The sequence below is a fragment of the Mytilus trossulus genome, unplaced genomic scaffold (assembly GCF_036588685.1).
Source record: "Mytilus trossulus isolate FHL-02 unplaced genomic scaffold, PNRI_Mtr1.1.1.hap1 h1tg000050l__unscaffolded, whole genome shotgun sequence".
Classification (NCBI taxonomy): Eukaryota; Metazoa; Mollusca; class Bivalvia; order Mytilida; family Mytilidae; genus Mytilus; species Mytilus trossulus.
Genome location: NW_026963292.1, coordinates 1,552,838 through 1,566,952, shown reverse-complemented (window position 1 = coordinate 1,566,952; position 14,115 = coordinate 1,552,838). Strand labels below are relative to the sequence as shown.

Genomic DNA, 14,115 nt, shown 5'->3' with positions numbered 1-14,115 from the left:
CTGACTTTGCATACTCCAAATTCCACCTCTTTTTATAGGTTTGTATTTCTGAGATTCAGTTCTTATGAAGAGAGTACCAAATCAAAATGATGCATGGCCTTTCACATGCAGTTTAATTCACTTTTATTGGAACGGTGCCAACCAATATCTACAAATTATCTATATATATATATAGCCTTACCCGAACAAACACTAGAGTCTGAGAATCTCCTATTTTGTATTTTCCTTCTCCAACTTTTATTATTGGGAACTGGACGGGACACGTACATCTTCCCGCCAACCATTTCACCTGAAAATAAAACCATAAAATATAGAATGCGCCAAATTCTTTGCACATAAGCGGTGAAATCTGATGATATTTTTACATAACATCTTACGCATCTGCTGATGTGGGTATCTTCAACAGTCGTTAAGTTTCCATCATCATAGTATTCAAAATTTTCGTCCATAAAAATACTTTTGGAATATTTTTCCTTCTGCGTGATACACGCCATTATTCTGTGTATTGATTGTGAAGGAAAGTAAATAATTTTAACTATACATTCCACTTGTTTGTGTACAATAATGAGACAATAGGTAGATTTTTGCATTAAGTTTTGTTGGTTCTTTAAATGTATAGCAACTATTATCATGGGGACGAGTTATCTTTCTGATCGAATATGGAGATATGATTATTAATAAACGATTCCACGGGAGATAACTCTATACTGAATTATATTACACCGCAATTGTATGCACATTAATAAATAATGTACCAATTAAAAGGACTAAATAATTCAAAATGATTGTAATATAACAGTTGTGTCGGAGATCAGACTGAATGAATAGCACAAAGACTAGCTTTGCATTCTAGAAAAACATAACGATGTTACAAACGTTAAAGGTTTGCACGTAAGCGTCAGCGGGAAGTGACTAAACATGCATCAGTTTTTACGGGTAAACTGAAGAAGAAAACAAAATGACAAACTGTTGGATGGATGATATTCGTCAACCTGGCCAACTGGCGTTCCTTCTCAACATTAAAACACAATCACTAACAGATAAAAATGTGTATGACTAGTTTGACATTATTTGTCGTCAGCGTCAGACGTACCTCATGTGTATATTTTTTAGTTCTGAAAATATGCTCTTCACAACTAAAGGAGCTAGATGTAAGTAAGGACGAGAACGAGAAAAATGTCCTCTTCAATGTCTAATAGAAATGATATTAGCAAATTATTTGGATCTTTCGATAGGAGAAAGAAAATTGTTAATATGGGGGAAAAGGTTTAAAATGATTGGGTTTCTGTCAATTTTTCCCACTACAGATTGAGATAAATAAAACAATATATATTCAACCAGCTCATCGTATTCTTCTGACGAAAACCTTTTTTATAAGGGTTTCTTCGTAAAATACAGAAAATATCCAAGAGAAGTAAAGAAAATATTCATACCTCCTTGACATGGATATTTAAATACGCTTTACCCATGAATTGATTATGGTAATGAGGAGGAATTTTGACCTAATATAGGCTCTATCTAATGAAAGTACATTTTCGTATGGATTAACAAACGTGTATAATGAACTTTATATGACTTATGAAGTATTATCTTTATACATCAAATTATTGCCTTTACAAACCAAAGTTCGTCAATATCCATAAAACAATATCCAAAACCGTGACTGATTTATATACCGATAGTTTCAGTTTATATTTATAAACTATAATGATCTAATGTCCTCTGGGTAATGGAGTGATATGTAAAAATTGGATTGTTTGGGCTACATAAATGTGTAACTATCAGTAGCTATGTATAAAATATCGAGATATTATACCACTCACAACCAAAGAGACAGAAAATGAGAGACGGAGGTTATCGTACGACCACCAAGAAGGATTGATTGAGCGTTCGATTCTATAACTTTTGCGTGGCGGCCAGTTTTTATTGGTAGAGGAAGCCGGAATGCCCGGAGAAAACCAATATTGACAACATGCTCTTCAGCATTTAGAGAAAAAAGACCCATATTGCATGATAATACAAGTACAACCCTCCCTCTTTTTGATCCGTCCCCGTCATGGGTAAAATGCTTACTAGTATCTCAGTTAAAAGGTACCGAAAGTATTCATCTATATTCAAAGATATCGTCTTCACAATGCAATCAAAAAAAGATTTTTGGCGCGGCCTTACCTCTGCATCAACGTTGTGTGGGTCAATAGAAGCACTTATGCCCATGATGGTATAACTAATATAAAAATGTCCTTGCTAGTAGAGAATGATATTGCGTGACAATCGCCCCGAATTAAAAAGTAAAGGAAAATAATTAGCATGTTTAAACAACACCCTAGCTAGTTAAGATTTAAAGAATAAAACAAAAGATGGAAAGTTCAAGACACTTCTTTTTTGTTTATTCTTTGTTTTTAAAACATTGACTTTTGAATTACCTTTAAACTTGCATGAACGGTTTACAAAGTGCAAATTATGTTTTAGTTTAAATACACTGACTGGTTTAGTTTCTGAATGAAATGATTTTAAAAAGTTTAAGGGCATTTAGAATTTTTACAGACACTTTAAAAAGTAATTGTTCTTTAGGATATGTTTGAAGGTGTTTTTTTTCTTCAAACGTACATAATAGTATTATGTTTCTGACTGCATCTTCTTCAAATTAGTGTCTTGAAATTGTATGTATCTATCGTGTTAAGATTAAAAGGAACGATCTTTTCTAATGCATTGTGGATACAATGCTGCATGAATCAACCAATGCTTTATTTGCATTTTTGGGGGATTAAAGCGATGAGTTTCCTTGTGTAGCTTTCCTATTTATTTACTGTTTTCATTATTATTTTGTCGAATAAGTATTGCATTGAATTACACATAACAAAAAAGAAAATGAGTATCTCAACTATTATCCATGCAGTATTAGAAAATATGATTAACTAGTTATGCTTTGTCAACGAAAATACTTAGAATAAAACACTATATTCGCTGTAAATTAGTATTACATTTATGTTATAGTCAATTTACGAATACTATAGTGAAAACAGTAATAACCGCCAAGAACTACTAACTTTGTAACGGAAAAACACTTTAACATCACAAGACTCAACGAATAGCCGCTCAATTTTTCAAAGTTTAACTTTAATATATACGTTTGTATAATCCAGACTAAAAGTACAATGAAATTGTGTGTAAAGAAAGATAACTCTAACTTGATATCAATACTTTTCCCATAATAACAAGGTGTGACAACGATATCGACGCACTTTTCTCGTTCGACAGTTAATCAATGCTGTTTGGGATGTGTTCGTTTGTCTTTGCGGGATTAAAAAAAAAAAACACATACATGTCCATTTTAGAATTAGGGCATTGAATCCAAACTGTTTCATCTTTTTTATTTCTCTTATTTCGGGTGGGGTGTATAGCTGGTCTGTTGCTATGTGTGATTTTTGTCCCCTATCCCAACTTCATTCCCGGTCGACCAATTTCGCAGAACCTACTTATTGGATTATTCTTAACTGTTTGAACCGAACGTTTGCCTTGAAATTGCAGGAAACATTTGCAACTGGACGTTAAGCAAACACAAAATCTACTGGTCAGTATAGTAGTTTTAAGGGGTGGGGTATTATTTCAATGAGCCTACAAGCAGTTTGGGTTTGCTTCCTTTTAAACTATGAGTAGAAATACTTGACTGTCAGGCTAGTGTTATCTGATAGAAAGTAAAAGTTAAAATAAATTGCCAGCTGACAGTTATTGGTTGGTAACAAATGGGATATCGATTTTGAAATCAGAAAATAGTTTTCATTCATAGGAGATTATTTGTTCAAGATAAGAGTAAAAATGTTGGTATTTAAAAAAAGGAAAAGCCATTTATTCATTATTGATCAGAATACTATACAGAGTAGCAATACCACAATTCCCACAGACTGTATACAAAATTGACAATGACGTGAGGTCATGAATATAGTGTTCTCGTCCTTTACACTGAAGATATCGCTGACATGTCGTGATTAAAACCGATAAAATCTTTAAAAAGTCGGACAGGACTTTATCATATTTCTTCTCTCATTGTTGTATATTATCAACAACGAAAAACAGCTGTTTTTCAAAGACGTAATAAATCTTATTTGATCCTAATCGGTAGGAGTTAATTTTTCAAATTTGAAAATAAAAAATCAAGCCTGCTGTGTGATTAACTGGCAGCAATTGATTTTTTAATCTACCATTCTAAGGGGAGATAATCGATTTATCAATCAACCTAACATAAAACATGATCCCAACATTTATGTGCATTCCTATGTACGTAGGTATTCTCAGGTGTAGTTAACGCTTTGTTTTATTTCTGATTAATTTTGATGAAAACAGAAAGTCAATTATCGATCTGTGAAACAACAATTGTCGTTAGTTAAAAGAAACATTAACAGCAGCAATATTTTAACCAGTTTATTGTTTGACTTGGGACATTGATTATACAATTTTCTTTTTATGGTTTTTACATTTCTGTCTTAAAAATCAAACATTGGACGTCTGTTCAAATTGTTGTTTATTTTGAGCACTCTTCTCATTTCATTTCTTCCCTTAAAATTACACGATCTTATTTCATTTCTACCCTGCAAATTACATGTATACACCAGTCCCCTTGCTTCAGTTTACCAGCAACGGTAGGGATTTTACTTCGTAAACACCGTCTTGTTTATTCAGCGAAAAATATAGGAAATGCATAGCGCCTTTATTCATTGTTATATCTTATACTTTTTCTCCAATTTTATAAGTGCCGCCCCTTTTCAAAATCCAGGCCCATGGTTCAGCAATTGATTTACGTTTGAATGCATGTAATGTTATCATGCACTTGAACCAATGCAGACAGTTTAAATGATCAATAATCTTGTTTAATCGATATAAAATCATGTCCGATTACACCAGTTAATGCTCTGTTACCATCAAATAAAGTCGTTTTATCCCGCCAAATGTCAAAACTACATAATAGTTTGTCAAAATATTCAAATTCTGACATTCAAAACATTGTTGTTATCTGATTTACATTCACATTGAATATTGTGGCTGAAAAACGCAATGTATTACATAAAGACATGTCGTTATACTGGGGTTATAGCCTTAAATATATCATATTAAAGACAAAAGATTCGTCTGTGTAAGTTAAAGAAAAATTGCTAAAAGGGATAAGGCTTAAATTAAAATATTGATTGTTTGCCCTTTACCGACCGACCCTATAAATTCGTTGCGCCTGAAAATCTTTTATTTGTATTTACCAGCAAGATTTTATTTTATTTTATTTTTTCGTTCCTACCAAAAATCTTATATTTGTATTTCCTGCTAAAACTATTTTATCCGGAATTCTCGGGTTTTTATCTTCAACGTAAAAGGTCCAGTCCGTTTGGTATCACCTGAGCGTTTGACATGAACACTTGTATTTGAAGTTTCAAAGCATTTGTTTAAAATCGATGTTCAGCATGTGAACGCTGCTCTGTACCTTTATACAAGTGCAGGGTTCGTTTTCAAAAAAGTTCCTTTGATACAAAATTATCAACGTGTGTACAATCTAATTTGTAACGGACGTTGTATTTTATGTAGGGATGGCCTTTTGTGATCCGCAGATCAGGATGATTAAGGTAACGATGCCACTATATTATTTATATCTGACATGAACCAAAAGTGGCTAAACCCTGTAAAGTGGAGAATATCTGGCAGTAAAATCGCCAAGTTGTCCATACAGATCATTTATGAATGCGATGTAAAATGCGTGACAATTGTCAGCGTTTTAAGTCTTGTAGCATTTTTTATTGGAAACAAAGGCACACACGATGTTTTTAAGATCTTTTAACACTCGGAGGGACTTTTTCTACTAGTAATGTATGTCTGCCCGGACAAATCTTATCAGTACAAAGTTATCTTTTACAGAAAATCTTAAGGTAAGCATACAAGGTACGTAGTACAGAATATAGGTGCTAGTTCAAACTGATTTTCAAACTCTTCAAAGTTCCAGGAATATAAACGTTGAAGATATGCGGCACAGCTCTATTTTTTTTTTATATTTGAAAACAAAATAGTAGTGCATATGAGTTAGCTTCACATTATACGTGATATTTTTTTTTAAACTAATAGTCCCAGAAAACTTATTTGCAAAAACAAAACGGACACAAATAACATTTTGCAGAGTTTGTATCTATAAAATAAAATATTATACCTACCTGCCTACCCATGACAAATAATATACCGAGCCATGTTATTTTTTTGGGAAAAAAAATAAAATATTTTACCTACCTACCTACCCTGTTTCAAAACATAGGGTCGGAAAAGGGCAAACAAACAATATTTTAATTTAGGCCTAATGTTAAATAAAGTTGGCATACATTATGCTCTTTATCTACCTTCCATACAAATACACATTAAACACAGCTAATTTCAAAATGTTTGTCCAAACTCCAAAATTTATAACGATTAAATCATCTGCATGCTCTTTGCGTAGAAATTTGAATAATTTCAACATGTCATCACTACAGGCGAAAAACAATAAGGATAAGATGGAGGTAAAGAACGAGGTGACAGGAATATCAAAAGGACATGAAGGAAGAGAAACGAAAGAAGAAAACAAAAAACAACGAAAATGAAACACGAAGAACCAGAAAGAGACCAGATGTATCAGAAGGATTAATGAAGAACGAAAACACATGCAAAGCAAGAATTGGAAATAAAAAACAAAAAGGACACATGCAGAACGAGGAGAAATGATAAGCAAGGGAAAAAAAGGACAAGTAGCTCTGAGACAAGAAGAACCAGAAAAAAATATGAAAACAAGAAGGGTATACGAAAATACGTGAAAAGGAGAATGAAGAACGACGCGACACGAAAAACAAGAAGGAGAATGAAGGATAAGAAATATATAGTCTTGAAGAGCAATAAGAAAAAGTAATTTTGTTTTGCAGTCATAGGTCATTGTATCAAAGTTTATATCTACTTAGAAAGTATCGCTTCTGTGATGTACAGAGTATCTGTGTGTTTTTATGTTTTAATGTTTATCTTAGGTTCATCAAAAGCCCCAAGAAGCTGGTGTGCTAATATACAATAAGGTGATAGACCAGTCGATCATTCGTTTTCATTCCAGCTGAAGAATTAGACGGTGTTTGAACTTAAGTTTAAATTTGTATTGAAAATCAAAATATTTTTATATTCTCTAATCGTATAAGACTTAAAGACATTATTATGCAAATAAGATTAATTTGCAATTCTTTAAAGTTTGACCTGTATCTTGCCCCAGAAATATGATTCACAGCTACATTAAATTACTGCTGTAATCTTAACGCTTGAAATGATATAACAGCCAACTCATTCATTTATTTTGGCAAACTGTCATATGTTTTATATAGAATAATTTCAGTTGATATCAAAAAGCTAAAACAAAATCAAAAGTTCCAGCTGTTCTTTAACCTTGTAACATTGTAAGAAAATACTGAAATGTTTGCATATTTTCTTAAGCAAGACGAAGTCAAAACATTTTGTCCCAGTCAATACTCGCAAAGGGCACGATACCCTCACCTAGAAAACCTACTATATAAATCATTCATTATTTTTAATCGAGAAGAAGTCAAAACATTCTGTCCAGGTCAATACTCGCTAGGGCACGAAGCCTTTTTTCATGAAAATCTACTTTAAAAATTATCACTAAGGTCATGAAAGAATAATCCAACAGAAATATCAAGACACGTATTGAAAAAAATCTTATTGACAATTTTATACATGTCAGAATTTAAACTTGTACAGCTCATATATATAATTCCAGTTAATATCAAGAAGCCAAAAAATATCAAATGTTCAAGCTGTTTTTAATCTTGTAACACACAATTGTACAAAATACTGAAATATTGAATTACATATTCAGAAGTCAAAACATTCTGTCGTGTAACATCTTATAAAGGACACATGAGGTCATGACAAGATAACCCAACACTGAGGAATATATTTTATATGATTTATTTTTTGTCAGTATTTAATCTTGTAGCATAGATATAATTACAGGTCTAAAATTATCAAATGTTCAAGCTGGTTTAAATCTTGTAACACATAGTTGTAAAAAAACATCGAGCTGGTGCATTATATATATAGAAGTCAAAACATACTGTCGTCGTACGATCTTACAGAGGACACAGTGACCTTCTTTGAAGAAAACTTGCCTTACATACCGCTTTTGAGGTCATGAAAGTATAAGATCATCAAAATACTAGGGCAACTTTTGAAAAGATTTTTTTTATCTGACATCTACATTAACAAAGTTATGGAATCTTATATCAATTTTTAATAAATTGTGATACATTCTATACAAATTCTATACAAATTCATTCATATAAGAAGTGTGTTTATGATGCGATTACAAGTGATATATTTTATCAGATTTCAACACAAAGCTACTCATAACCAGAAACATAAATCTAAGTGATTTATCCGACTTACATGAAATTTATTTTTTGTTCGGCATGTTATCTTGTAACATATGTTACTTATATCAATCTAAATACTTTGATAACGAGAAAAGTAAATATAACTAAAGTACTTACTAAGCTTAACGTATCAATTGATAGATCTTTTATTTTCATGTACTAACCAATAAAACATATATTAATAAACCAGATATTTCAAATACACGCCAAAATGATCCAAAATGTTAAATCATGCAATATGCAATTTCGGTTATATATGAAAGATGGAGTGCATAGTCACAGAAGAATGGGTACCCTCCCCCGCCGTATGAAAAATCGATATTAAAGACGCATATAGACTGTCTGTGTTACCGTATTCTGTCTAATTATAAATTGGTACGATTAAAATAGCTCTAAGAATAGTTTTTACATACTAAGTTTATATATATATATATATTTACTGATTGATACATTTTTTAACGCTTCTCTCTTTATATAATACTGAACGAACGTGTTTATATGAGGACGAACTGTTTATTAGTAGGAGGGAAATCTAACAGAATCCATTAAGTTTGCTATCAAGATCAGACAGTGAAATTACATTTTTAACACACACACATAAAACAAATTAACTTCTATTTTTCTACTTGTGATGATAACGATTGTGATGATAAAACTAACGACTTTTTAAACCTTACTGAATACCCAAGCAACAAAGTTATCTTTTTCTAAATTTACCCAAAGAGAGTGTTAACACATCGCCGACATATAAAAACCAATTTTATGGTTCATAATCAAATAAAGGAATCTCTTGCATATGTTACCATCTGGTAAGGTTTTATGTAACAGACTGATTTACAAAGAATGACTAGATACAGCATATTTAACATAGCGGCGGAGGAATAAATCAATAATGATATATGATAGATAGTCTGGTATCCTAGATCAGTACGAGACGAGGCAAAGATTCTACCAACATCTAGTACATTATGATAGTTAAACTTTTTACAGATAAAAATTGAAACAATGATATATTTAATTGAAAGTGACAAGTACTTAGATACTACTAGCTTATCTGACATTTAATACCAGATGAAAGAGCGCTCCAGAAGAGCGAAAAATAAAGGGCTGTGTGGTGGACTGCATAAGCTGGATGTCGGAGTCAGTGTGTCTTCCCATAGATTGGTATTACATCTATATTCTTCCTTAAAGAATACATTTTTACTGACAAATACTAATGCTTATTAATTATAGAATTGTCAGACAACATGTATAGTGTTCCTAAAGTGTTAATCCCTTTTACTTTGTCTTTTACGACAATTTACAGAAATCAAACAGTTTATTTATGCATTTAGTTTTTAAATTTGGTTGCTTTTACTGATTGATTGATTGTTGTTTATTTCCAAGTCCAGTGACAAATATTTCATGAATATTTAGGACAAGAACGTAATAACAGTCAAATAGTAAATTTAAACCTCTCCTATGTCTTAATAAAATATAGACAGTTTCTCAATATGATATTATGGATCGGTTCATATGTCTTAATGTATATAGAAATCTATCTTCGCAAAATGCAAAAGGAGAAGAAAGCGTAAAATGTTATTGAATTGTCATCTGTTACCGCTGTATATAAATCTTTTTTTCAAGTCTTCTTAAATATGTCACACCTTTCTATTACAACAGGTGTTGTCAACAAGCAGGTAATAAAATCACAAAACTCGCATAATAAAATAATACAATGTTTACTACATATACAAGATATTTATTGTAACATGTAAAGGTGCATATGCATAACTTACGGTACAGGTACAATCAAATACCGATACTGCTCGAAATTATTACATGTCATTTATGCAAATTGAAATATAATTGTAATGCAGAATGGGTAAAATGAAAAAGTCTTCATAACTTATTTGAACGACTGAATTCAAATTTTACATCATTACATGTTTGTAATTTGTTAATAAAAACTACTCAAAAACCCATTGCTATCACTATAAAACATTATTAGTCTGGGTCTAATGTTCTACTGGAATAATAATATTGTAAAATATCAAGTGAACACCTTAAATATGAGTAAAGGCGCAATAATGCAATAATTCAAGGAATTTTGTATTAAAGAATGTATTTTCTTTTCATAAAGTACATTAAAAATATAGTAATTGAGTCTAATGATTTGTGTAGCAATACTTACTTCACAAATCCTTGTTGTGTCTTATCTTTTATTAAGTATATTTTAAAAATAAATATTGTGTTTTAATGTATGACTATCAAATTAATGTGTACGTGTATCGTAAAGATGAAGAGTTTTGTGCAATTTATTTAACATTAATGTCAGCATTATAAGACAAGATTCATCAGTTCGTCACAGATAGATAATCATCTTTCCATATGAATGTTAGTTTAAAATCCGCCCCCTCATATGGCCTTTTAAAGCAAAACAAAATATTTTTTAAATATACACTACAATACCTCAGTCTGTTTCAATATAGATGTGATAGATACATATGAATATATGCATTCCAAAAACAGTAACAGTTAAATTTAATTTTCTCAAAACATATTATAGTCAAAATTAAAAGGCAACATATGTCTCTTCCAGGGCCAAATAAACCGGAAGACATGTACATGATGCAGTGCCTAGTACTTACAAAGCGGACCCTAACGTTTATGGGACACGAACAGAGTCTGCTAAGCTTTTCTGCCAGTTTGCGTGCATCTCTTTTACACCACTTTCGTAAATGTTCTGCTCTTCTGCAAAATGAGCTAATTCAAACTAAACGTGACCCAACCTGAATGATACCTCCCGGTCCGTTAACATAACCACCGCAACTATAAATATGTACATAAAGATTTATTCTCTAATTGTGCAAATATGAAATTTTATATATTCTGTAACATTCAATTTGACCTTGTTTCGATCTATGTCACGGTAGTTGGAGCTAAAATTTGAAAATGTTATCTATTCTATCAATCGTCCTCCACACTAGTGTATAGAACAGTAGGAGTTTGGTTTCCCCTCATTTATGTTAAACCTACATTCTACATGATATACATGTATAATGGACTAATGGACCTCAGATTTTATGAAAAAAAACATATTGATATATTTTGTCATCTTCCATGCAAGTATTAAGGGGACATTTGGTATACAAAAATGTCAGTGTTATCATCTCAGAATGAGCTGTCTGGAAGTCGATTGTCAGAATGTCGAATTGCATTAGGCTGGTTGACCAATTTTTGACCTGAATACTGAATTTCTGTTTCACGACGAAAGTTTACTTTTCGTAATTATTTTCAGCTATTCTGGGAGGTATCGAGATGATATTTAGTACGGCCATTATGTACATTTCGATTACATGATTGTTGGTTGCTTAACGTCCAGTGGCAAATATTCCCTGCTTGATTAGGACACTGCATCGATAACATAGTTTCCAAATGAGTTTATTTCTGTTTGTATTACTTTCGATATACATTATATGTTCTAGACTAAAAAAAATAGGAAATTTCATATACATGGCAGCTTTTTCATCAGTTTTAGCGAATACTGATCAATACTGAGCTGATGTTTGTCCTTAAGTTCATTCAGTTGTAAAATTTGGCTGTTAGGGGTCTAGTTTAAACATGAAATGCAGTCGTTTTGTCCTCCTCCCTCCTGTACCATTTCAGCACAAACACACCGTGTACGTTCTTTTTAAACTAAGTTATTCAGTAACAACCTCAATGTCTTGACATATCTAAAACGGCTCAATACGCAATCCATAACATTAATGTGATCTGAACCAAATCGGTAGACAAACAATCAATTACTTATTGAAACTGATTATTAAAAGCATGTAATTTTAATAGAATTGTGAAAATTGGCAGTGTAATATAGGCACTTCAGGCATGTTATCTATAAACCATCAATATAAACTGTTATGAATTTTTCTTCTGGGCCTTGTCGATTTTAGATACCAGAAAAATACAACAGATTTCATTATGATAAAGAATAATTTCACCAGTAATATGGTCATAAAATTAATAAGGAATGTTGATACCATATACTTATACTAAAGTCCCTTTCAGACATTACGATTTAATATTACATATTTTAATTGGCTTTGAATTTGACTAATTATTTTTCGTAATCGAGCAAGAGAAATAAAAAAAATCCAATCATTTAGGCAGAACATTGCTCAATTGATATGGGCTCTAAATCATAAAAAATACACTTATGGTTTCTCGAAACACCAACTCGATGCAATACTTTGATTGGTTGATAACTGAGTCAAAGTACAAAAATCGTGCTTTTTTTCCATTTATATATAGATGACTTCATAGCCTGACTTTTTAAGGAATCTTTGCAAATCTTATTTTTTTTTGGACTAATAAACAATGCAGAAATTCATAAATATTATATGCTTTATTCCGATAGAAAAGATACTACATGTATTTGCAACGACGACTGAATAAAAGATAAATTCCAGACACAAAAAGGTTGTTAATTCACACCTAAAAAACGAAAACTTAGCTGTATATAAATACTACATACACATGTAAACAGAACATAAATCGTGTTGCAGACATCATGTGTTAAAAGTGCATCACCAGTCGATAAGATAAAGTTTAAAGTTGATGTAATTGACATTGCATTACATAACTGTGTATTATGATTGAATCATGGCGTTTCTCATATTGCAGATCAGCAGATTGATATATAGGTTTCACATCATGGTTTCCTGCCAAGCATGTTCTCTGACAAATTGTTTGTGTATGCAGTCAGTCTACTATTAAAACAGAAGTCGATATCGTGCGTTTTTAAACATCTTTTTATATCGTTTATTAATTATGGCAATTATAATATCGAATTTTGGTAAAACGCGTATTTTTATTCTGAGGTCTTAGGGGTAGCATCTGTTTAAACTAATTTGAAAGACATTTCTCAATACGTGTGTCTATCCTATATGCAGAATATCATATAGTACAAGCACATGCAATTCTCTTTACAAAATATGGTATTTTTTACCTTTTATCTTGGACTCTTATACTGTAACGTTAGTATAATAGTCCTAGCTTTTATATACTATAACGGTTATAACCAGAGACAAATGCCTGTGGTGAAAGACTTGGTTAAGAACATGAGTTCAAAACTACTACGCTTTAGAGTGTGATAAGCGACCTCGACTACCCATGAAGGGCTCGAACGGTAGGCTAATAGTTTTCCCAAGACAACACGAAAGTTAATATCAAGTACTATATTGTATAGGTTAGCATGATTTATTGTTGATTGTGCTAACCACTTATTTTAATCCCCTTAAATTACGTCACATCCGATAAGGGACAAATTAAGGACGTTTTAACAATCAGAAATAAATGCCTTGGTATTAATCTCTCAACCGTATGCATAACGAGCGTCAAAGTTTGTCATAACTATTTGTAATTCATTTTCATTTGAAGCACTTGAAAGCGGTGTTATTAGACTTATGTATTCTTACCTAACGTATACTTCAAACGCATTAATATAAATATAAACAAAGGTAGGGTGAGGATATTACAAAGTCCGGACAAGTCTCTTCGTGACTTATGGACAAACTATTTCAATTAAGAGATATATAACTTAATGTAAGCTGATGTCTATATAATTATTTATATGTAAAGAACTTTTGTTGTCACTTACGTATACACTTTACAACTTTGTTTGTAAATGAGATGGTACTACGGTGTT

General features: G+C 31.7%; 1 protein-coding gene across 1 annotated transcript in view; it reads right to left on the bottom strand.

The window, feature by feature from the left end:
• The window catches only part of LOC134699308 (uncharacterized), a 49,341-nt gene that overhangs the window by 24,318 nt on the left and 10,908 nt on the right, over positions 1 to 14,115 (bottom strand). Inside the window, exon 2 of the mRNA XM_063560921.1 lies at positions 182 to 289. Within this exon, the coding sequence (XP_063416991.1) occupies positions 182 to 289 (108 nt within the window). The remainder of the gene's footprint in view (positions 1 to 181; positions 290 to 14,115) is intronic.